The sequence below is a fragment of the Sturnus vulgaris genome, chromosome 33 (genome assembly GCF_052056855.1).
Source record: "Sturnus vulgaris isolate bStuVul1 chromosome 33, bStuVul1.hap1, whole genome shotgun sequence".
NCBI classification, from domain to species: domain Eukaryota; kingdom Metazoa; phylum Chordata; class Aves; order Passeriformes; family Sturnidae; genus Sturnus; species Sturnus vulgaris.
The window spans coordinates 767125-793117 of NC_142275.1; the positions used below are offsets into that span (position 1 = coordinate 767125).

Here is a 25993-nt window from a genome sequence, read left to right on the forward strand (position 1 = left end):
CAAGTGAATTTGAGGAATTTTTCTTAAGCAAAATTTGGGTGAAGGTCGGGTGTTCCTTGGTGAGGGTCAGGTGTTCCTTAGGTGTTCCTTGAGTGGTTTTGGGTGTTCCTTGGTGAACCTCAGGTGAAGGTGAGGAATTTTTCGTGAGAAAAGTTTGGGTGAAGTTCGGGTGTTCCTTGATGAAGGTCAGGTGAACCTCAGGTGTTCCTTGGGTGGGTTTTGGGTGTTCCTTGGGTGGGTTTTGGGTGTTCCTTGGTGAACCCCAGGTGAATTCGAGGAATTTTTCGTGAGCAAAGTTTGGGTGAAGGTCGGGTGCTCCTTGATGAGGGTCAGGTGAACCTCAGGTGTTCCTTGGGTGTTCCTTGGGTGGGTTTTGGGTGTTTCTTGGGTGGATTTTGGGTGTTCCTTGGGTGGGTTTTGGGTGTTCCTTGGTGAACATCAGGTGAATTCAAGGAATTTTTTGTGAGAAAAGTTTGGGTGAAGGTCGGGTGTTCCTTGGGGTGTTCCTTGGTGAAGGTCAGGTGAACCTCAGGTGTTCCTCAGGTGTTCTGTGGGTGTTCCTTGGGTGTTCCCTGGGTGTTCCTCAGGTGAAGGTTGGGAGGGTCTTGGGTGGGCTGGTCAGGTGTCCCTTGGGTGTTCCTTGTGCCATCCTTGGGCAACCCTCGGATGAACGCTGGGTGACGCTTGAGTGGCAGTTGGGTGACATTACCTGGGCAAGACGAGGGGCGGTACTGGAGTGACACTGAGGTGGCACTGGGGTGGCACTGGGGTGGCACTGAGTGACATGGGGTGTCACTGGGGTGACACTGAGTGACATGGGGGGGCACTGGAGTGCCACTGAGGTGGCACTGAGTGACACGGGGTGGCGCTGGGGTGACACTGAGTGACATGGGGTGGCACTGGGGTGACACTGAGTGATGCTGAGGTGACACTGAGTGACATGGGGTGACACTGCAGTGGCACTGAGTGACATGGGGTGACACTGGAGTGGCACTGAGGTGGCACTGAGTGACATGGGGTGGCACTGGGGTGACACTGAGTGATGCTGGAGTGGCACTGAGTGACATGGGGTGACACTGCAGTGGCACTGAGTGACATGGGGTGACACTGGAGTGGCACTGAGGTGGCACTGAGTGACATGGGGTGGCACTGGGGTGACACTGAGTGATGCTGGAGTGGCACTGAGTGACATGGGGTGACACTGGAGTGGCACTGAGTGACATGGGGTGACACTGGAGTGGCACTGGATGACATGGGGGGGCACTGGGGTGGCACTGGGGTGGCACTGAGTGACATGGGGTGACACTGAGTGACATTGGGGTGACACTGGAGTGGCACTGAGTGACATGGGGTGGCACTGGGGTGACACTGGGTGACACTGGGGTGACATTGGGGTGATACCGGCTCTGCTCAGGGCTCGGAGCCCTGAAGCCACCTTCGAGAGGGCCGATGCCACCACCCCCAGGCCAGGAGGAGGACGATCTGGGGTGACACTGGGGTGACACTGGGGTGACACTGGGAGACACCGGGGTGGCACTGAGTGACACTGGGATGGCACTGGGTTACATTGGGGTGGCAGTGAGTGACATGGGGTGACACTGGGGTGACACTGGCTCCACTCAGGACTCGGAGCCATGATGCCACCAGCCCCAGGCCAGGAGGAGGACGATCTGGGGTGACACTGGGGTGACACTGGGGTGGCACTGAGTGACACTGGGGTGACACTGGGGTGACACTGGGGTGACACTGGGGTGGCACTGAGTGACACTGGGATGGCACTGGGTGACATTGGGGTGGCAGTGAGTGACATGGGCTGACACTGGCTCCACTCAGGACTCGGAGCCATGATGCCACCACCCCCAGGCCAGGAGGAGGACGATCTGGGGTGACACTGGGTGACACTGGGGTGACACTGGATGACACTGGGTGACACTGGGGTGGCACTGAGTGACATGGGGTGACACTGGGTGACACTGAGTGACACTGGGATGACATGAGGTGACACTGGGATGACATGAGGTGACACTGGGTGACACTGGGGTGGCACTGAGTGACATGGGGTGACACTGGGGTGACACTGGCTCCACTCAGGACTCGGAGCCCTGATGCCACCACCCCCAGGCCAGGAGGAGGACGATCTGGGGTGACACTGGGGTGACACTGGGGTGACACTGGGGTGGCACTGGGGTGACACTGGGGTGACACTGGGGTGACACTGGGGTGACACTGGCTCCGCTCAGGACTCAGAGCCCTGATGCCATCACCCCCAGGTCAGGAGGAGGACGATCTGGGGTGACACTGGGGTGACACTGGGTGACATGGGGTGACACTGAGTGCTATGGGGTGGCACTGGGGTGACACTGAGTGACATGGGGTGGCACTGGGGTGACACTGAGTGACATGGAATGGTACTGAGTGACATGGGGTGACACTGAGTGATGCGGGGGTGATGCTGGGGTGACACTGGGTGACACTGGGGTGACACTGGGAGACACTGGGATGGCACTGGGGTGACACTGGGGTGACACTGGGATGACATGAGGTGACACTGAGTGACACTGGGTGACACTGGGGTGACACTGAGTGACATGGGGTGACACTGGGGTGACACTGGCTCCACTCAGGACTCGGAGCCATGATGCCACCACCCCCAGGCCAGGAGGAGGACGATCTGGGGTGACACTGGGTGACACTGGAGTGACACTGGGATGACATGAGGTGACACTGAGTGACACTGAGTGACACTGGGGTGACACTGGGGTGACACTGGCTCCACTCAGGACTCGGAGCCATGATGCCACCACCCCCAGGCCAGGAGGAGGACGATCTGTTCTCGCCCGACTCGGACATCATCTCGCGGAGCCTCTTCCCCGAGAGCTGGCTGTGGCAGGTGGAGGAGCTGGAGGAGCCGCCCAACGAGCTGGGGTGAGCCTGCACCTCCTGTCCCAGCACCCTTGGGTGCCCCTCACGGCTCGAGACCCGTTACGGGCACCCCAAATCCCGGCGAAGGTCACCCATAAGCTCAGAGCTTCGCGGTCCCCTCAGGGGTCACCTCCAAAGTGATGGTCCTGCTTGGGGGTCTGGGACGTCTGTGGGGACAAGGGACACCCCACTGTGGGGTTGGGACGTCTTTGGGGACAAGGGACACCCCACTGTGGGTCCGGGACATCTTTAGGGTCCGGGGAGGTCCTACTGTGGGTCTGGGACATCTCTGGGGTTCAGGGATGTCCCACTCTGGGTTTGGGGCATCTGTGGGGTTCGGGGAGGTCCCACTGTGGCTTTGGGACATCTCTGGGGACAAGGGACACCCCACTGTGGGTCTGGGACATCTGTGGGGTCCAGGGACACCCCACTGTGGGTTTGGAGACCAGGGAGGTCCCAGTGTGGGACAAGGGACATCTTTGGGGACAAGGGACACCCCACTGTGGGTCTGGGACATCTGTGGGGTCCAGGGACACCCCACTGTGGGTCTGGGACATCTTTGGGATTTGGGGAGGTCCCACTGTGGGTCTGGGACATCTTTGGGGTCCAGAGAGGTCCCACTGTGGGACAAGGGACATCTCTGGGAACAAGGGACACCCCACTGTGGGTTTAGGACGTCTTTGGGGTCCAGGGGAGTCCCATTATGGATTTGGGACATCTTTGAGATTCGTGAAGGTCCCACTGTGGGTCTGGGACATCTTTGGGATTTGGGGAGGTCCCACTGTGGATTTAGGACATCTTTGGGGTGCAGGGAAATCCCACTGTGGGTCTGGGACATCTTTGGGGTTTGGGGAAGTCCCACCTGTGGGATGAGGGACATCTTTGGGGACAAGGGACACCCCACTGTGTGTTTGAGACATCTTTGGGGACAAGGGACACCCCACTGTGTGTCTGGGACATCTTTGGGGTCCAGATGAGTCCCATCGTGGATTTGGGGACCACAGAAGTCCCACGGTGACACCCCCTGACCCCTTTGGTCACCCCTGTCCTCTCCAGGGTCTCCACCAAGACGCTGCCCGTGTACCTGAAGGACTCCATCACCACCTGGGAGGTCCTGGCCGTCAGCCTGTCCCCCTCCAAAGGTAATGGGGTCATGGAGGACCAGGGGGGGAACCCCAAAAACCTTTTGGGGGCGTCCTTGAGACCCGAAAGGGTCCCCTGAAACCTGGAGGGGTTCGCTGGGACGTGAGAGATTTCCAAAATCGGAAGGGGGAGATGCCCCAAAGCTTGGTGGCCACCCTCAGGATTGGAGGGGGTCTCCCGAAACTTTCGGGAGAATTCCATGGGATTCGAGGGATCTTCTGAACCTGGGAGAACTCTGGGGTCTTGATGGATCCCCTAAAACTTTGGGAGGATCCTGTGGACCTTGAGAGATCCCCTAAACCTTTGGGAGGAGTCCATGGAACTCGAGGGATCTCCCAAATTTTGGGATTCCAGGATTCCTAAACCTTGAGAAGGCTCTGGGGTCTTGATCGATCCCCTAAACCTTTGGGAAGATCCCATGGAACACGAGGGATCTCCTAAATTTGGGGATTCAAGGATTCCTAAATTTGGGAGGAGACCCCACAGCTCTTGCTGGATCCCCAAAACCTTTGGGAAGACTCTGGGATCTTGATGGATCCCCTAAATCTTTGGGAGGAGTCCATGGAATTTGAGGGATCTCCCAAATTTTGGAATTTGAGGATTCCTAAACCTTGGGAAGGCTTTGGGGTCTTGATGGATCCCCTAAAATTTGTGGGGACTCCTTGGAGCTTGAGGAACCTCCCGAACCTTGGGAGGATCCCACAGCTCTCGCTGGATCCCCTAAATCTTTGGGATTCGAGGATTCCTGAACCTTGGGAAGGCTCTGGGGTCTTGATGGATCCCCTAAAACTTTGGGAGGATCCCACAGCTCTTCCCATCCCCGTGTTCCCAAGCCCGACCCCGTGTCCCCAATCCTGTCCCAAATCCCGACCCCGTGTCCCCAATCTCATGTCCCTAACCCTGTCCTGGTGTCCCCAATCCCGACCCTGTGTCCCCAACCCTGTCCTCATGTCCCCAGTCCCATCCCGGTGTCCCCAACCCTGTCCCAATGGCCCCAATCTCGTGTCCCCAACCTCGTCCTGGTGTCCCCAACCCTGTCCCCAATCCCGTCCCGGTGTCCCCAACCCCGTCCCGGTGTCCCCAGTCCCGACCCTGTGTCCCCAATCTCGTGTCCCCAACCCCGTCCCAGTGTCCCCAACCCCATCCCAGTGTCCCCAACCCTGTCCCGGTGTCCCCAGTCCCATCCCAGTGTCCCCAATCCCATCCCGGTGTCCCCAACCCCGTGTCCCCAACCCTGTCCCGGTGTCCCCAATCCCATCCCAGTGTCCCCAACCCCGTCCCGGTGTCCCCAACCCCGTCCCGGTGTCCCCAACCTCGTCCCGGTGTCCCCCACCCCATCCCGGTGTCCCCAACCCCATCCCAGTGTCCCCAACCCCGTGCCGGTGTCCCCAACCCCATCCCGGTGTCCCCAACCCCGTGTCCCCAATCCCAACTGAGTGTCCCCAATCCCGTGTCCCCAATCCCAACTGAGTGTCCCCAACCCCGTGTCCCCAACCTCGTCCCGGTGTCCCCAACCCCGTCCTGGTGTCCCCAACCCCATCCCAGTGTCCCCAACCCCATCCCGGTGTCCCCAACCCCATCCCAGTGTCCCCAGTCCCATCCCGGTGTCCCCAACCCCGTGCCGGTGTCCCCAACCTCGTCCCGGTGTCCCCAACCCCATCCCAGTGTCCCCAGTCCCATCCCGGTGTCCCCAACCCTGTCCTCATGTCCCCAGTCCCATCCCGGTGTCCCCAACCTCGTGTCCCCAATCCCAACCTCGTGTCCCCAATCCCAACCTCGTGTCCCCAATCCCAACTGAGTGTCCCCAACCCCATGTCCCCAACCCCGTCCCGGTGTCCCCAACCCTGTCCCGGTGTCCCCTGTCCCGGTGTCCCCAATCCTGGTGTCCCCAGTCCCATCCCAGTGTCCCCAATCCCATCCCGGTGTCCCCACCCCAGGTCTGTGCGTGGCTGACCCGTACGAGATCACGGTGATGAAGGAATTTTTCATCGACCTGCGGCTGCCCTACGCCGTGGTGAGGAACGAGCAGGTGGAGATCAGAGCCATCCTCTACAACTACTGGCTGCACGACATCACGGTGCGTTGGAAACACCTGCACTTTATTTTATTTTATTTTGTTTTATTTTATTTTATTTTATTTTATTTTATTTTATTTTATTTTATTTTAGTTGATTGTATTTTAGTTTTATTTTATTTTATTTTTGTTGTTATTTTATTTCATGTTATTTTATGTCATGTTATTTTATTTTACTTTAATTTATCTTATTTCATTTTATTTTGTTTTAATTTTATTTCATGTCATTTTATTTTTATTTTATTTTATGTTGTTTGATGTTGTTTTGTTTTATGTTGTTTTATTTTAATTTAATTTTATTTTATTTTATTTCATGTTATTTTATTTTATTTTATTGTTATTTTTTTGTTATTTTATTTTATGTTATTTTATTTTATGCTTATTTTAATTTTATTTTATTTATTTCATGTAGTTTCATTTTATTTTATTTTATGTTATTTTTATTTTATTTTATTTTTATTTTATTTTCTGTTGTTTTATGTTGTTTTATTTTCTGTTGTTTTATTTTATTTTATTTTATGTTGTTTTATGTTTTATTTTCTGTTGTTTTATTTTATTTTTATTTTATTTTATTTTATTTCATGTAAGTTCATTTCATTTTATTTTATTTTTTTGTTATTTTATTTTATGTTATTTTATGTTATTTTATTTTATTTTACATTATTTTGTTTTATGTTTATTTTATTTTATTTTATTTTATTTTATTTTATGTATATTTTAATTTTATTTTATTTTATTTCATATAAGTTCATTTCATTTTATTTTATGTTATTTTTATTTTACTTTATTTTATTTTATTTATTTTATTTTATTTTATTTTATGTTGTTTTATGTTGTTTTATTTTATTTTTACTTTATTTTATTTTATTTTATTTTGTTTGTTTTATTTTATTTTATTTTTATTTTGTTTTGTTTTATTTTATTTTAATTTTATTTTATTTTGGTTTATTTTATTTTGTTTTATTTTATTGTGTTTTTATTTTATTTCATGTTATTTTATTACATTTATTACATTTTGTTTCATTTCATTTCATTCCCCCCCAAAACCCCACAATTCCACCCCAAACTTCTGCATTTTTCACCTTAAAAAAACCCCAAATCTGACACCACCCCCTTAAAACCCTCCAAATTTTTCACCTGTCCCCCCCTCACACCTGTCCTCCTCCCGCAGGTGAGGGTGGAGCTGCTCCACAACCCCGACCTGTGCAGCCCCTCCACGGCCAAGCAGCGTTTCCAGCAGGTTCTGCGCCTCAAGGCCGAGTCGTCGCGCTCCGTCTCCTTCGTCATCGTCCCCCTCAAGTTGGGCCTCTTGGACATCGAGGTCAAGGCCGCCGTCCGCAACCAGTACGTGGGCGACGGCGTCAAGAAGAAGCTCAGGGTGGTGGTGAGTGACCGGGCGCGCGGTGACGGCGCGGTGACGGCGCGGTGTTCTCGTTTCGGGATGATGGCGCGGTGACGGCGCGGTGTTCTTGTTTCGGGGTGACGGCGCAGTGACGGCGCGGTGACGGCGCGGTGTTCTTGTTTTGGGGTGATGGCGCGCGGTGTTCTCGTTTCGGGGTGACGGCGCACGGTGTTCTTGTTTCGCGGTGACGGCGTGGTGACAGCGCGGTGTTCTTGTTTTGGGGTGACGGTGCGCAGTGTTCTTGTTTTGGGGTGACGGCACGCAGAGTTCTTGTTTCGGGGTGACGGCGCGGTGTTCTTGTTTCGGGGTGACAGCGCGGTGACAGCGCAGTGTTCTTGTTTCGGGGTGATGGCGTGGTGACGGCGCACAGTGTTCTTGTTTTGGGGTGACGGCACGCATTGACAGCGCCATGTTCTTGTTTCGGGGTGATGGCGCACGGTGATGGTGCGTGGTGTTCTTGTTTCGCGGTGACGGCGCGGTGACGGCACGGTGTTCTCGTTTCGGGGTGACGGCAGGTGGAGTTCTTGTTTCAGGGTGATGGCGCGGTGTTCTTGTCTCGCAGTGACGGCGCGGTGTTCTTGTTTTGGGGTGACAGCATGTGGTGACAGCACGCGGTGACAGCGCAGTGTTCTCATTTTGGGGTGATGGCGCACGGTGACAGCGTGCGGTGTTCTTATTTTGGGGTGACGGCGCAGTGACGGCGTGGTGTTCTTGTCTCGGGGTGACAACGCGGTGTTCTTGTTTTGGGGTGACAGCGCGCGGTGACGGTGCGGTGTTCTTGTTTCGGGGTGACGGCGCGGTGTTCTTGTTTCGGGGTGACGGCGCGGTGTTCTTGTTTCGGGGTGACAGCACGCGGTGACGGCACGGTGTTCTTGTTTTGGGGTGATGGCGCGGAGTTCTTGTTTTGGGGTGACGGCGCGGAGTTCTTGTTTCGGGGTGGTGGCGCGCGGTGACAGCGCGGTGTTCTCGTTTCGGGGTGACGGCGCGCGGTGTTCTCGTTTCGGGGTGACGGCGCACAGTGTTCTTGTTTTGGGGTGATGACGCGGTGTTCTCGTTTCGGGGTGACGGCGCGCGGTGACAGCGCCGTGTTCTTGTTTTGGGGTGACGGCGCGGTGACAACGCGGTGTTCTTGTTTCGGGATGACGGCGCGGTGACAGCGCGGTGTTCTTGTTTCGGGGTGACGGCGTGGTGACAGCGCACGTTGTTCTTGTTTTGGGGTGGTGGCGCACGGTGACAGCGCGCGTTGTTCTTGTTTTGGGGTGACGACGCAGTGTTCTCGTTTTGGGATGACGGCACGCGGTGACAGCGCGCGTTGTTCTTGTTTCGGGGTGACGGCGCGCGTTGTTCTTGTTTTGGGGTCGCGTCCGCGGTGTCGCCACGGGGTTGGTTGGACACTCGGGGGTGGTTTCGTGTTTTGCTTCGGTGTCTTCGTCGAGTGGAGATTTTTCTTTAAGGTCTTCATTGGGTCAAGATTTTTAGCCAATATTTTTCATTGGGTCAATATTTTTAGTCCATATCTTCATCGGTTCAAGATTTTCATTTGATATCGTCATTGATTCAATATTTTTAACCAATATCTTTATTGATTCAATATTTTTAGTCAGTATCTTCAATATTTTACTTCAATACCTTAAGTGTTTAATATTTTGATTCCATATCCTCATTGATTTAATATTTTGTTTCAATACCCTTTATTCATTTAATATTTTGATTTGATACCCTTATTGATTTAATATTTTGATTCCATACCCTTTACTGATTTAATATTTTGATTCCATATCCTCATTGATTTAATATTTTGTTTCAATACCCTTTATTCATTTAATATTTTGATTTGATACCCTTATTGATTTAATATTTTGATTCCATACCCTTTACTGATTTAATATTTTGATTCCATACCCTCATTGATTTAATGTTTGGCTTCAATATCCTTATTGATTTAAATTTTGATTCCATACCCTCATTGATTTAAATTTTTATTCCATACCCTTATTAATTTAATACTTCGCTTCAATACCCTTATTGATTTAATGTTTTGATTCCATACCCTTTATTCATTTAATATTTTGATTTGATACCCTTATTGATTTAATACTTTGATTCCATACCCTTATTGATTTCATATTTTGATTCGATACACTCATTGATTTCATATTTTGAATCAATGTCTTTATTGATTTTATACTTTGCTTCAATACCCTTATTGATTTAATATTTTGATTCCACTCCCTCACTGATTTAATATTTTTCTTCAATATCTTATGGATTTAATATTTTGATTCAATACCCTTTATTCATTTAATAGTTTGATTCCATACCCTTATTGATTTAATATTTTGATTCAATACCTTTATTGATTTAATATTTTGATTCGATATCCTCATTGATTTCATATTTTACTTCCATACCTTTATCGATTTAATATTTTGCTTCAATACCTTTATTGATTTAAATTTTGATTCAATACATTTATTGATTTAATGTTTGGTTTCAATATCCTTATTGATTTAAATTTTGGTTCCATACCCTTATTGATTTAATATTTTGATTCAATACCTTTATTGATTTAAATTTTGATTCCATACCTTTATTGATTTTATATTTTGCTTCAATACCTTTATTGATTTAGTATTTTGCTTCAATACCCTCATTGATTTAATATTTGGATTCCATACCTTTATTGATTTTATATTTTGATTCAATACCTTTATTGATTTAATATTTGGATTCGATATCCTCATTGATTTCATATTTTGAACACGTGTGACCCTCGGTTGTCACCATCTGGGTGACAAGGTGACAATTGGGTCACGCCTTGGACCTCGAAGGGATTTTCCAACCCTGGGCTGAAGGATTGTCCCCTCAAGGTGGCCGAGTGTGGCCACCTGGCGTTGTCCCAGTGTGTCACTGGGCTTACTGGTTTATACTGGGAGGTCAGAGGAGCTGGGATGGGGGTGGAGCCCAGAGCCAGCCCCACGTTCAGCTCCGGACTCTGCCCCCCACAGCCCGAGGGGTTGAGGCTGGAGAAGACCGTGAAGATCGTGGAGCTGGACCCGCAGAACAAGGGAATCAGTGAGTGACATCTGTGGGGACAAGGGACACCCCTCTGGGGGTCTGGGATGTCTTTGGGGACAAGGGACACCCCTCTGGGGGTCTGGGATGTCTTTGGGGATCAGGGACACCCCACTGGGGGTCTGGGATGTCTTTGGGGATCAGGGACACCCCACTGTGGATTTGGGATGTGTTTGGGGACAAGGGACACCCCTCTGGGGGTCTGGGATGTCTTTGGGGACAAGGGACACTCCTCTGGGGGTCTGGGATGTCTTTGGGGACAAGGGACACCCCTCTGGGGGTCTGGGATGTCTTTGGGGACTAAGGACACCCCACTGGGGGACTGGGACATCTCTGGGGATAAGGGACACCCCACTGGGGCTTTGAGACATTTCTGGGGTTCGGGGAGACCCCACTGAGGGTTTGGGACATCTTTGGGGACCAGGGACACCCCACGATGGGTCTGGGAAACCTCTGGGGTTCTGGGAGGTCCCATGGTGGGTCTAGGGAATCTTTGGGGACACAGGACCCCCCCCCACTGGGGATTTGGGATGTGTTTGGGGACAAGGGACACCCCACTGGGGCTCTGGGACATTTTTGGGGTTCAGGGAGGTCCCATGGTGGGTGTGGGACATCTCTGGGGACAAGGGACACCCCACTGTGGGTTTGGGACATCTTTGAGATTTGGGGAGATCCCACTGTGGGTCTGGGACATCTTTGGGGATCAAGGAGATTCCCCCAAAATTAAATTTTGGGGCAACTTAGAGGACAAGGGACACCCCCCTCACCACGGAACTGGGGCGTCTTTGGGGACAAGGGACACCCTGGTGTGGGGTAGGGGTTGAGGAAGATTTGGGGGTCACCCACATCCACCCCGCCCCACAGACGGGGTGCAGGAGGAGCGGGTGAAAGCCGCGGATCTGTCGGACATCGTCCCCGACACGGAATCGGAGACCAAAGTCAGCATCCAAGGTGAGCACCGAGGAGATGCCACGACCTTGGGGACATCCCCGGGCGACGGGTGGGACATCCTCAGGTGTGACACCTGTCCTGCCGACCCAGGAAACCCCGTGTCCATCATCGTGGAGAAAGCCATCGACGGGGCCAAGCTGAAACACCTGATCGTGACGCCGTCGGGTTGTGGGGAGCAGAACATGATCGCCCTGACCCCCACGGTCATCGCCGTTCACTACCTGGACAAAACCTTGCAGTGGGAGAATTTCGGCATCGACCGCCGTGCCCAGGCCATCGAGCTGATCAGGAAAGGTGGGAAGGGTCCCCCCAAAATGGTGGGATTGTAATCCAAAATGGGGGGATTGGATTTTAAATGGTGGGATTGTAATCCAAAATGGTGGGATTGTACTCTAAAAGGGTGGGATTGTAATCAAAATGGTGGGATTGTATTCAAAATGGTGGAATTGTAATCAAAATGGTGGGATTGTAATCAAAATGGTGGGATTGGACTTTAAATGGTGGGATTGTAGTCAAAATGGTGGGAATATCCTCAAAATGGTGGGATTGTATTCAAAATGGGGGGATTTTACTCCAAAATGGTGGGATTGTGTTCAAAATGGTGGGAATGTCCTCAAAGTGGTGGGATTGGCCCTCGGTGTCCTTGACCAATGGCTGGAGGCCTTTGGTGGCCACTGCTTGTGTTGACCAATGGTTTGAGGACGTTGGTGGCCTGAGGCCACCACTGGCCACCCTTCACATTGACCAACAGTTGGAGGCCATTGGTGGCCACCCATTACATTGACCAACAGTTGGAAGACATTGGTGGCCACCCCTTGCCTTGACGAATGGTTGGAGCCATTGGTGGCCACCCATTGCATTGACCAACAGTTGGACACCATTGGTGGCCACCCCTTGTGCTGACCAATGGTTAGAGGCCACCACTGGCCACCCATTGTGTTGACCAACAGTTAGACACCATTGGTGGCCACCCATTGCGTTGACCAACAGTTAGACACCATTGTTGACCTGAGGCTACCACTGGCCACTCCTTGCATTGACCAACAGTTGGAGGCCATTGGTAGCCACCCCTTGCCTTGACCAACAATTGGAGGCCACCCCTGGCCACCCCTGGCCACCCTTGGCCTTGACCGACTGTCTCCTGGCAGGTTACACCCAACAGTTGGCGTTCCGCAAACCCGACAGCTCCTACGCTGCCTTCCTCAGTCGCCCCTCCAGCACCTGGTGAGGGTCCCACCCCCATCCCCACCCCCACCACCTGGCCCAGGTGAGCCAGGTGTGACCCTCAGGTGTGTCCACGCCCAGGTTGACCGCCTACGTGGTCAAGGTGTTCGCCATGGCCCAGAAGTTGGTGGACATCGAGCACCGCGAGATCTGCGGCCCCATCAAGTGGCTCGTCCTCAACAGGCAGAAACCGGACGGGGTCTTCCAGGAGGACGGGCCCGTCATCCATAAGGAGATGGTGGTAGGGGGACACACCTGGAGGGGGCGGGGTGAAAAGTGGGCAGGTTTGGGGTGAAGGTCTGGTGAGCTTTGGGTGGTTTTGGGGTGGTTTTGGGTGTTTTTGAGGTCTTTGGGGTGTTTTTTGGGTGTTTTTTGGGTGTTCCTTGGGTGAAGGTCAGGTGAAGTTCAGGCATTCTATGGGTGTTCCTTGGCTGAAGTTTGGGTGGTTTTGGGGTGTTCCTTGGGTGTTTTTTGAGGGTTTTTTGGGGTGTTCCTTGGGTGTTTATTGGGTGGGTTTGGGTGGGTTTTGGGTGGTTTTTTGAGGTTTTTTGGTTGTTCCTTGGTGAAGGTCAGGTGAACCTCAGTCAATTCTTTGAGTGTTCCTTGGCTGAAGTTTGGGTGTTTTATAGGTGTTTTGATTGTTTTTTGGTGTTTTTTGGGCATTCCTTGGGTGTTTCCTTGGGTGAAGGTCAGGTGAACCTCAGGCATTCTATGGGTGTTCCTTGGTTGAAGTTTGAGTGTTTTTTGGTTGTTCCTTGGGTGTTTTTGGGGGGGTTTTGGGTGTTTTTTTTAGGGTTTTTGGGTGTTCCTTGGGTGTTTTTTGGGCGTTCCTTGGGTGTTTCCTGGGGTGAAGGTCAGGTGAACCTCAGGCATTCTATGGGTGTTCCTTGGCTGAAGTTCGGGTGGTTTTGGGTGGTTTTTTTGTGTTTTTTGGGTGTTCCTTGGAGTTTCCTGGGGTGAAGGTCAGGTGAACTTCAGTCAATTCTTTGAGTGTTACTTGGTTGAAGTTTGGGTGTTTTGGGTGTTTTTTGGTGTTTCCTTGGGTGAAGGTCAGGTGAAATTTCAGGCATTCTATGGGTGTTCCTTGGTTGAAGTTTGGGTGATTTTTGGGTGTCCCTTGGGTGAAGTTTGGGTGTCCCTTTGGATGTCCCTTGGATGTTTTTTGGGTGTCCCTCAGGTGTTCCTTGAGTGGTTTTTGGGTGTCCCTTGGGTGTCCCTTGGGTGTCCTTTGAGTGAAGTTTTGGTGTTATTTGGATGTCCCTTGGATGTTTTTTGGGTGTCCCTCGGGTGTCCCTTAAGTGCTTTTTGGGTGTCCCTTGGGTAAAGTTTGGGTGTCCCTTTGGATGTCCCTTGGATGTTTTTTGGGTGTCCCTTTGGTGTCCCTCAGGTGTCCCATGGGTGTCCATTGGGTGTCCCTTGGGTGTCCCTCAGATGTCCCTTAAGTGTTTTTTGGGTGTCCCTTGGGTGAAGTTTTGGTATTATTTGGATATCCCTTGGATGTTCTTTGGGTGTCCTTCAGGTGTTCTTTGAGGTTTTTTTGGGTGTCCCTTGGATGTCTCTTGGGTGTCCCTTGGGTGAAGTTTTGGTGTTATTTGGATGTCCCTTGGATGTTTTTTGGGTGTCCCATGGGTGTCCATTGAGTGTCCCTTGGGTGAAGTTTCTGTGTCCCTTGGGTGTCCCTTGGGTGTCCCTCGGGTGTCCCTTGGGTGAAGATTCGGTGTTGTTTGGATATCCCTTGGATGTTTTTTGGGTGTCCTTCAGGTGTTCTTTGAGGTTTTTTTGGGTGTCCCATGGGTGTTCCATGGGTGTCCCTTGGGTGTCCTTTGAGCATCCCTCACACCAACCAAAGCCTCAATTTCCGATGAACTCCGGGAAAACCCCGATCCCGAATTTTTTTCCCCCTCCTTTTTCTTTTTTTTCCCCCCCCGCCCTCAGGGAGGTTACGAAGGCGCCGAGCCCGAAGTTTCCCTCACCGCCTTCGTCCTCATCGCCCTGCACGAGGCCCGAGACACCTGCAAGGACCACGTCAACGTGAGTCACCCCCTCTTTGGCCACACCCCAAACCCCCTCCTGGAAAACACCTGAGAACCCCCAAATTTTTTTTTTTTTTTTCCATCCCAGAGTTTGGATGGGAGCATCGAGAAAGCCGCCGGCTTCCTCATCCGCCGCTACGAGCAGCTGGCCCGGCCCTACACGGTGGCCCTGGCGTCGTACGCGCTGGCCCTGACCGGCAAGCTCAAGAGCGAGAAGATCCTCATGAGGTTCTCCAAAGGTGAAATGGGGGAGAATTTGGGGTGAAAAGAGGCGGTTTTGGGGTTTTTGTGAGGTTCTCTAAATGTGAAAGGGGGCAAATTTGGGGTGAAATGAGGTGGTTTGGGGGTTTTTGTGAAGTTCTCTAAAGGTGAAAGGGTTCAAATTTGGGGTGAAACGAGATGGTTTTAGGTCTTTGTGAGGTTCTCTAAAGGTGATGCCTCAAGAGGGGTCAAATTTGGGGTGAAAAGAGATGGTTTGAGGTTTTTGTGAGGTTTTCCAAAGGTGACACCTCAAGAGGGGTCAAATTTGGGGTCAGGGGAGGTGGTTTTGGGTCCTCCCGAGTTTCTCCAGAACCGAATCCTCTCCCAGGGTTGGAATTTAGGATCAGGGGAGGCAGTTTTGGGTCCAGAACCGAATCCTCTCCCAGGGTTGGAATTTGGAATCGGGGGAGGCGCTTTTGGGTCCTCCTGAGGTTCTCAAAGGTGACACCTCACCTTGGGTTGAAAGGATTGAAATTTGGGATCAGGGGAGGTGATTTTGGGTTCTCCTGAGGTTCCAGAACTGAATCCTCTCCCAGGGCTGGAATTTGGGGTGAGGGGCGGCAGTTTTGGGTCCTCCCGAGTTTCTCCAGAACTGAATCCTCTCCCAGGGTTGGAATTTGGGGTGAGGAGTGGTGGTTTTGGGTCCTCCTGAGTTTTCTCCAGAACCGAATCCTCTCCCAGGACTGAAATTTGGGGTCAGGGAAGGCAGTTTTGGGTCCAGAACCGAATCCTCTCCCAGGACTGAAATTTGGGGTCAGGGAAGGCAGTTTTGGGTCCAGAACCGAATCCTCTCCCATGGATGGAATTTAGGATCAGGGTCAGCACTTTTGGGTCCTCCTGAGGTCCTCCAGAACCAAATCCTCTCCCAGGGCTGGAATTTAGGATCAGGGTCAGCACTTTTGGGTCCTCCTGAGGTTCTCCAGAACCGAATCCTCTCCCAGGGCTGGAATTTAGGATCAGGGTCGCCACTTTTGGGTCCTCCTGAATTTTCCCCAGAACCCGTTTCGGCTCTTCCCGATCACCCAGGATTGAACCCTGGGGGATGTGGGGGGGAGGCCAAGCTGAGGCCACCACCGAGGTCCCCGGTGGCTGAGGGGACGTCCCCGATGTCCCCAAAGGTGGGTCCAGCTGGGAGGAGCGCAACGCCCGCACCTACAACATCGAGGGCACGTCCTACGCGCTGCTGGCCCTGGTGCAGATGGAGAAGGCGGAGCTGGCCGGGCCCGTGGTCCGGTGGCTCGCTCAGCAGAATTACTACGGGGGAGGATACGGCTCCACCCAGGTGGGGACATCTCCAACCTTGGGGACATCTCTGGTGGCACTTGGTGGGAGGGAGGGGGGTGGATATAGGAGCCCGGAAAGGTTTTGGGGGTGGGCCGGGAGGTGTCCCCAAGTTGTGACACCACTGTCCCCTTCAGGCCACTCTGGGGGGCTTGGGGACTCTCCATGAGTGTCCCCAAGTTGTGACACTGGTGTCCCCCTCAGGCCACTCTGGAGCACTTGGGGACTCTCCATGAGTGTCCCCAAGTTGTGACACCACTGTCCCCTTCAGGCCACTCTGGGGAGCTTGGGGACTCTCCCCCAGTGTCCCCAAGTTGTGACACCACTGTCCCCTTCAGGCCACTCTGGGGAGCTTGGGGACTCTCCCCCAGTGTCCCCAAGCCCTGGAGACCCAACTGTCCCCATCAGGCCACCCTGGGGGCCTTGTGGCCTCTCCATGACTGTCCCCAAGTTGTGACACTGGTGTCCCCCTCAGGCCACTCTGGGGCACTTGGGGACTCTCCACCAGTGTCCCCAAGCCCTGGTGACCCCACTGTCCCCTTGAGGCCACCCTGGTGTCCTTGTGACCTCCCCACGAGTGTCCCCAAGCCCTGGTGACCCCACTGTCCCCTCAGGCCACCATCCTGATGTTCCAAGCGCTGGCCCAGTACCAGGTGGACACAGAGCTGGTGTCCCCAAATCCGGTGATATCAGTGTCCCCTTGAGGCCACTCTGGTGTCCTTGTGACCTCCCCACGAGTGTCCCCAAGCCCTGGTGACCCCGCTGTCCCCTCAGGCCACCATCCTGGTGTTCCAAGCGCTGGCCCAGTACCAGGTGGCCGCCAAGGCGCAGCAGCAGCTGGAGCTGGACGTGTCGGTGCTGCTGCCGCGCCGCGCCAGCCCCGTCAAGTATCGCATCGAGAACAGCAACGCGCTGGTGGCGCGCTCCACCGAGGTACCGGGCACTGTCACTGTCATTGTCACTGTCACTGTCACCTGGTGCTGTCACTGTCACCTGGTGCTGTCACTGTCACCTGGTGCTGTCATTGTCACCTGGCACTGTCCCTGTCACTGTCATTGTCACCTGGTGCTGTCATTGTCACCTGGTGCTGTCATTGTCATTGTCATTGTCACCTGGTGCTGTCATTGTCACCTGGCACTGTCCCTGGCACTGTCATTGTCACCTGGCACTGTCACTGTCATTGTCACTGTCACTTGGCACTGGCACTGTCACCTGGTGCTGTCACTGTCACCTGGCACTGTCACTGTCAGCTTGGTACTGTCATTGTCACTGTCATTGTCACCTGGTGCTGTCATTGTCATTGTCATTGTCACCTGGCACTGCCACTGTCACTGTCATTGTCACCTGGCACTGTCATTGTCACCTGGCACTGTCACTGTCACCTGGCATTGTCACTGTCACCTGGCACTGTCACTGTCACCTTGGCACTGTCATTGTCACTGTCACTGTCATTGTCACCTTGGCACTGTCACCTGGCACTGTCATTGTCACCTGTCATTGTCCCTGTCACCTGTCATTGTCACTGTCACGTAGCACTGTCACTGTCAGCTTGGTACTGTCATTGTCACTGTCACCTTGGCACTGTCACTGTCACCTGTCACTGTCACTGTCACCTTGGCACTGTCACTGTCATTGTCACTGTCACCTGGCACTGTCACTGTCACCTTGGCACTGTCATTGTCACTGTCATTGTCACCTGGCACTGTCATTGTCACTGTCACTGTCATTGTCACCTTGGCACTGTCACCTGGCACTGTCATTGTCACCTGTCATTGTCCCTGTCACCTGTCATTGTCACTGTCACGTAGCACTGTCACTGTCAGCTTGGTACTGTCATTGTCACTGTCACCTTGGCACTGTCATTGTCACTGTCACTGTCATTGTCACCTTGGCACTGTCACCTGGCACTGTCATTGTCACTGTCATTGTCACCTGGCACTGTCATTGTCACCTTGGCACTGTCACTGTCACCTTTGCACTGCCATTGTCACTGTCACCTGGCACTGTCCCTGTCAGTGTCACTGTCACTGTCATTGTCACCTGGCACCTCTGGGTGTCCTCGTGGCCTGGGATAATCCCGTCCCATCACCACGGCCACCGTTGTCTGTGTCCCCTCCGTGTCCCCTCCATGTCCCCTCTGTGTCCCCTCCGTGTCCCTTCCGTGTCCCCTCCGTGTCCCCTCCGTGTCCCCTCTGTGTTTTGTCCCCTCTGTGTCCTCTCAAGGCTTGGGATGTCCCAGCCTGGCCTTGTCCCCTCCCTTGCTGTGACCTGCGATGTCCGTGTCACCTCCCTGCCCCCCTGATCTCAGTGTGCCCTCTGTGTCCTTCAACGTCCCCTGTCCCCTCCTAATGTCCCCTGTCCCCTCCCAGTGTCCCCTGTCCACTCAATCTCTGCCACCCCCGCTGTGTCCTGCCTGTCCCTGTCCCCTCCATGTCCCCTGCACCTCTCCCTGTCCCTCCTGGGGATGTCCCCTGTCCCCTCCCAACGTCCCCTGTCCCCTCCCGGTGTCCCCTGTCGCCTCCCAACGTCCCCTGTCCCCTCCCGGTGTCCCCTGTCCCCTCCCAGTGTCCCGTCCCTTCCCAGTGTCACCTGTCCCCTCCCAGTGTCCCCTGTCCCCTCAATCTCTGCCACCCCCTCTGTGTCCTGCCTGTCCCTGTCCCCTCTGTGTCCCCTGCACCTCTCCCTGTCCCTCCTGGGGATGTCACCTGTCCTGTCCCCTGTCCCCTCCCGGTGTCCCCTGTCCCCTCCTAATGTCCCCTGTCCCCTCAGACCAAGATCAACGAGGACTTCACGGTGAAGGCGGAGGGCGTGGGCAAGGGGACAATGACAGTGGTGACAGTGTACCACGCCAAGGTCCCCGAGAAGGACAACAAATGTGACAAGTTCGACCTGAGCGTCAACGTGGAGGAGGTGGACACGGGTGAGTCCCCAACTGTCCCCTCCCTGTCCTCGCTGTGTCCCCTCCCCTCCCCCGAGCCACCCCCCCCGTGTGCTCCCCGTGTCACCTTCGGTGTCCCCTCGTTGTCCCCACCCAGGCAAGGAAGAGGAGGACGTCATCAGATCTGTCAAGATCACCATCTGCACCAGGTGGGGACATTGGGGACGTTGGGGACGTTGGGGACAGGGAGGGGGTATTGGGGACAGGGACATCAAGGACAGGATGGGGACATTGGGGACAGGGAGGGGATGTTGGGGACAGGGACATCAGGGACAGGATGGGGACATTGGGGACGTTGGGGACAGAGAGAGGATGTTGGGTACAGGGAGGGGATGTTTGGGACAGGGATATTGGGGACATTGGGGACAGGGAGGAAAATGGGGACGTTGGGGACATTGGGGACAGGGAGAGGAGGGGGACAATGGGGACATTGGGGACAGGGAAGGGATTTTGGGGGCAGGGACATCGGGGACAGGATGGGGACATTGGGGACATTGGGGACAGGGAAGGGATTTTGGGGACAGGAATATCAGGGACAGGATGGGGACATTGGGGACATCAGGGACAGGGAGGGGATGTTTGGGACAGGGATATTGGGGACATTGGGGACAGGGAGGAAAATGGGGACGTTGGGGACATTGGGGACAGGGAAGGGATTTTGGGGGCAGGGACGTCGGGGACAGGATGGGGACATTGGAGAAATTGGGGACAAGGACATCAGGACAAGGATGGGGACATTGGGGACATTGGGGACAGGGAGGGGACATCAGGGACAGGGACATCGGGGATAGGATGGGGACATTGGAGAAACAGGGGACAAGGACATCAGGACAAGGATGGGGACATTGGGGACATCAGGCATAGACTGGGGACATTGGGGACAGAGAGGGGAATGGCGACATTGGTGACAAGGACATCAGGGACAAAAACGGGGACATTGGGGACAAAGAACCCAAACTTGTCCCACGGGGAACTTTGGGACCGGGGACATCGGGATGGGGGGACACTGGGGGGGGGGGGGGGGGTTGGGGACACACAGGGGTGGCCTCAGCTTTGTCCCCACAGGTACCTGGACACCGTGGATGCCACCATGTCCATCCTGGACGTGACCATGCTCACGGGATTCTCACCGGACGTCCAGGACCTGAGGAGGGTCAGTGTGGGGACATGGGGACACCGGGGGGGGGGGACATGGGGACACCGGGGGGGACATGGGGACACTGGGGGGGGGGGACATGGGGACATTGGGGGGGACATGGGGACACTGGGGGGGGGGACATGTGTCCTCCTGTGTCCCCCACGCCCCGGTGTCACGGTGTCACTGTGTGTCCCTCTGTCTCCCGTTGTGTCACACTGTCCCCGGTGTCACTCTGTCCCCTGTGTCCCCAGTGTCACACTGTCCCCTGTGTCCCTGATGTCACACTGTTCCCCGTGTCCCCCGTGTCACACTGTCCCTGATGTCACACTGTCCCCTGTGTCCCCCGTGTCCCCCTGTCCCCTGTGTTCCTGGTGTCACACTGTCCCTGATGTCACACTGTCCCTGTGTCTCTGATGTCACACTGTCCCCTGTGTCCCCGGTGTCACTCTGTCCCCGGTGTCACACTGTCCCTGATGTCACACTGTCCCCTGTGTCCCTGATGTCACTCTGTCCCCTGTGTCCCTGATGTCACACTGTCCCTGTGTCCCCCGTGTCACACTGTCCCCTGTGTCCCCCGTGTCCCCCTGTCCCCTGTGTTCCTGGTGTCACACTGTCCCCTGTGTCCCTGTGTCACTCTGTCCCCTGTGTCCCCAGTGTCACACTGTCCCCTGTGTCCCTGTGTCACACTGTCCCTGTGTCCCTGATGTCACACTGTCCCTGATGTCACACTGTCCCTGTGTCCCTGATGTCACACTGTCCCTGTGTCCCCCGTGTCACACTGTCCCTGTGTCCCCCGTGTCACACTGTCCCTGTGTCCCTGATGTCACACTGTCCCTGTGTCCACGATGTCACTCTGTCCCTGTGTCCCTGATGTCACACTGTCCCTGTGTCCCCGGTGTCACACTGTCCCCTGTGTCTATGTCACACTGTCCCCTGTGTCCCCGGTGTCACACTGTCCCCTGTGTCCCTGATGTCACACTGTCCCTGTGTCCCCAGCTGTCCGAGGGTGTGGACAGGTACATCTCCAAGTTCGAGCTGGACCAGGCCAAAGAGCGGAGCAACGTCGTCATTTACCTGGACAAGGTGGGGACATTGGGGACATTGGGGACACGGGGGTGGGGGTGGACAAGACAGGGATGGTGACAAGATGGGACAATGACAATGTGGGACAGGGATGGGGTGGGGGACAGGGACAAGGATGGGGACAGGACAGGGTGGGGACAGGGATAGGGACAGGCACAGGGACAGGGGCGGGGACAAGATGGGGACAAGATGGGACAGGGATGGGGACAGGGACGGGGACAGGGGCGGGGACAAGATGGGACAGGGATGGGGACGGGGACGGGGACAGGGGTGGGGACAGGGATAGGGACAGGCACAGGGGACAGGGGCGGGGACAAGATGGGGACAGGGACAGGGACAGGGATGGGGACAGGACGGGGACAGGGGTGGGGACATGATAGGACAGGGGTGGGGACAGGGACAGGCACAGGGACAGGCACAGGGACAGGGGCGGGGACAAGATGGGACAGGGACAGGGATGGGGACAGGGGTGGGGACAAGATGGGACAGGGGTGGGGACAAGATGGGGACAGGGACAGGTGGGTTGGGGACGTGACTCGCAACCTGAATGCCACCCCCCTGTCCCCTGTCCTCGTCCCCATGTCCCCTGTGTCCCCTGTCCTTCTCTCCCTTGTCCCTGTCCCCTGTCCTGTCCCCGTCGCTGTCCCCAGGTGTCCCACAAGGCCCAGGAGTGTTTCACCTTCAAGGCTCACCAGCGCTTCCAGTGGGGCTGATCCAGCCCGCGGCCGTCAGCGTCTACAGCTTACTACAGCATCGGTGTGTCACCTGTGTGACACCTGTGTGTCACCTGTCACCTGTGTGACACCTGTGTGACACCTGTGTGTCACCTGTGTGACACCTGTGTGACACCTGTGTCACACCTGTGTCACACCTGTCCACCTGTCACCTGTGTGACACCTGTCACCTGTCACCTCTGACCTGTGTGACACCTGTGTCACTTCTGTCACCTGTGTCATCTGTGTAAACACCTGTCACTGTGTCATCTGTGTCACCTGTGTGTCACCTGTGTCACCTGTGTAACACCTGTCACCTGTGTCACCTGTGTCACCTGTGTCATCTGTCACCTGTGTCACCTATCACCTGTCACCTGTGTGACACCTGTGTCACGTGTGTGTCACTTGTGTCACCTGTGTCATCTGTGTCACCTGTCAGCTGTGTCACCTGTGTGTCACCTGTGTGTCACCTGTGTCACCTGTGTGTCGCCTGTGTATTCACGTGTGACACCTGTGACCTGTGTGACACCTGTGTCACCTGTCACCTGTGTCACCTGTGTGTCCCCTGTGTCCCCTGATGTCCCCGTGTCCCCTCAGATGACCGCTGCACCCGTTTCTACCACCCGGACAAGGAGGGAGGGAAACTCAACAAGATCTGCCAGGGGGAAGTTTTGTCGCTGCGCCGAAGGTGACACCGGGGACACGGGGACACGGGGACAGCAGGGGACAGCTGGGGACAGCTGGGGACAGCAGGACACAGGGGACAGCAGGGACACGGGGGTGGGATGGACACACAGCCCTGGCGGGGAGGGGACATGTCATGGCCATGGTGGGACACGTCAATGATGAGATGTCACATGTCACCGTGATGGGGACATTTCATGGTCACAATGGGGACACTCGATGTGATGGGGACACTTCATGGCCATGGTGGGGACATGTCCTGGCCATGATGGGGACACGTCAATGATGAGATGTCACATGTCACCGTGATGGGGACATGTCCCTGCCATGATGGGGACACGTCAATGATGAGATGTCACATGTCACCGTGATGGGGACATGTCCCTGCCATGATGGGGACACACCAATGATGAGATGTCACATGTCACCGTGATGGGGACATGCCATGGCCATGATGGGGACATTCATGGCCCATGCTGGGGACACACCAATGATGAGATGTCACATGTCACCATGATGGGGACATGTCCCTGCCATGATGGGGACATGTCACAGCAGGATGGGGACACTTCATGGCCATGGTGGGGACATGTCACGGTCGTGATGAGGGACATTGATGAGACATCACGTGTCACGGCTGTGACGGGGACACGTCCCTGCCACCACTGACCTTGCCATGGCTGTGTCCCCATGGTGTCACCGTGGTGTCACTGTGATGTCACCGTGGTGTCACTGTGATGTCACCGTGGTGTCCCCATGATGTCACCGTGGTGTCCCCGCGTCCCCCACAGAGAGCTGCTTCAAGCGGCACGATCAGCCCGAGGACATCAACGTCAAACAACGCATGGAGCGCGCCTGCGAGCCCGGGGTGGACTTCGGTGGGACATGGGGACAGTGGGGACAGTGGGGACAATGGGGACACTGGGGACATTGGGGACATTGGGGACAGTGGGGACAGTGGGGACAGTGGGGACAATGGGGACAACGGGGACACTGGGGCATTGGGGACAATGGGGACACTGGGGACATTGGGGACACTGGGGACAGTGGGGGCGATGGGGACATTGGGGACAATGGGGGCAATAGGGACACTGGGGACAGTGGGGACAATGGGGATAATGGGGACATTGGGGACATTGGGGACAATGGGGACAGTGGGGACACTGGGGACATTGGTGGCATTGGGGACAATGGGGGGATTTGGGACATTGAGGGATTGGTGGCATCGGGGACATCAGGGACGTTGGGGACATTGGGGACAATGAGGACAATGAGGACAATGGAAACATTGGGGGACCAGTGGGGACACTGGGGACAGTGGGGACAATGAGGACCCGAAGGACAACGGAAACATTGGGGACAATGGAACATTGGGGACAATGGGGACATTTGGACAATGGGGACATTGGGGACAACAGGGACATCAGGTGACAATGGGTCACGTTGGGGACACTGCGGGGCCGCCCTGTGGGGGGTGACAGCGCTGTCCCCGTGTCCCCTGGCAGTGTACAAGGTGAGGATGGTGGCCCGCGAGGAGACCCCGTCCCACGACAATTACATCATGAAGGTCCTGACCGTCATCAGATGGGTACGGCCACCACGGGGGGGGACAGGGCCACCACGGGGGGGGACAGGGCCACCACGGGGAGGACAGGGCCACCGCGGGGGGGGGGACAGGGCCACCACGGGGGGGACAGGGCCATCATGGTGGGGGGGACAGGGCCACCACGGGGGGGACAGGGCCACCACGGGGGGGACAGGGCCACCACGGGGGGAGGGGACAGGGCCACCACGGGGGGGACAGGGCCATCATGGGGGGGCACAGGGCCACCACGGGGGGGGACAGGGCCATCATGGGGGGGGACAGGGCCCCACGGGGGGGGACAGGGCCACCACGGGGGGAGGGACAGGGCCACCACGGGGGGAGGGACAGGGCCACCACGGGGAGGGACAGGGCCACCACGGGGGGGGGACAGGGCCACCATGGTGGGGGGGACAGGGCCACCACGGGGGGGGACAGGGCCACCATGGGGGGGGGGGACAGGGCCACCACGGGGGGAGGGACAGGGCCACCATGGAGGGGACAAGGTCACTGTGCCATGGTGACCACTGTGACACTGTGCCACGGTGACACGGTGACACGGTGACACTGTGACATTGTGCCGTGGTGACACGGTGACACTGTGCCGTGGTGACACTGTGATACTGTCACACGGTGACACTGTGCCATGGTGACACGGTGACACGGTGACACGGTGCCATGGTGACACGGTGACATTGTGCCATGGTGACACGGTGACACTGTGACACGGTGACACGGTGACACGGTGACACGGTGACACGGTGACACGGTGACACGGTGACAGGCACGGACGAGGACCCCACGGGCAGCGACAGGACCTTCGTGAGCCACCAGCACTGCAGGGACGCGCTGAGGCTGCGACAGGGACAGGAGTACCTGGTGTGGGGGACCAGGCCAGCGACCTCTGGGTCACCGGCAGACAGTAGGGACACCGGGGGACACCTGTGGGGACACCGGGGGACATGGGGACATGGAGGGGACATTGGGGGGGTAGTGGGGGGGGACAGCAGGGGACAGGGAGAGGGATATGGGGGGGACACGGGGGGGACACCAAGGGACATGCAGGGACATAAGGGGACATGGGTGGGACACCATGGGGGGGACACGGGGGGACACTGGGGGACATTGGGGGGGACATGGGGGGGACGTGGGGGGACACCGGGGGACATTGGGGGGGACATGGAGGGGACAGGGAGGGACGCGGGAGGGACGTGGCCCCCATTGTCCCCTGTCCCCATCGCCCCCTCTCTTCCCGCTGTCCCCACACCTGTCCCCGTGTCCCCACACCTGTCGCCGTGTCCCCACACCTGTCCCCATGTTCCCATGTCACCCACACCTGTCCCCGTGTCCCCATCGCTGTCCCCGTGTCCCCATCACACCTGTCCCCATCGCTGTCCCCACACCTGTCGCCGTGTCCCCACACCTGTCCCCATGCCCCACACCTGTCCCATGTCCCCATCGCTGTCCCCACACCTGTCCCCATGCCCCA

General features: G+C 55.4%; 1 protein-coding gene across 1 annotated transcript in view; it reads left to right on the plus strand.

The window, feature by feature from the left end:
- C3 (complement C3) overlaps positions 1 to 25430 on the plus strand; it is a 50363-nt gene extending 24933 nt beyond the window's left edge. The window contains 23 exon segments of the mRNA XM_088154914.1: positions 2781 to 2925; positions 3979 to 4064; positions 6003 to 6142; positions 7311 to 7523; positions 10550 to 10616; positions 11481 to 11567; positions 11658 to 11861; positions 12716 to 12791; positions 12873 to 13032; positions 14727 to 14822; positions 14913 to 15063; positions 16204 to 16367; positions 17141 to 17299; positions 19136 to 19286; positions 19402 to 19453; positions 20370 to 20457; positions 21439 to 21525; positions 22176 to 22281; positions 22836 to 22909; positions 22911 to 22926; positions 23714 to 23800; positions 24428 to 24629; positions 25289 to 25430. Coding sequence (XP_088011040.1) covers positions 2781 to 2925; positions 3979 to 4064; positions 6003 to 6142; positions 7311 to 7523; positions 10550 to 10616; positions 11481 to 11567; positions 11658 to 11861; positions 12716 to 12791; positions 12873 to 13032; positions 14727 to 14822; positions 14913 to 15063; positions 16204 to 16367; positions 17141 to 17299; positions 19136 to 19286; positions 19402 to 19453; positions 20370 to 20457; positions 21439 to 21525; positions 22176 to 22281; positions 22836 to 22909; positions 22911 to 22926; positions 23714 to 23800; positions 24428 to 24629; positions 25289 to 25430 — 2753 coding nt within the window.
- The last annotated feature ends 563 nt before the right edge of the window (positions 25431 to 25993 follow it).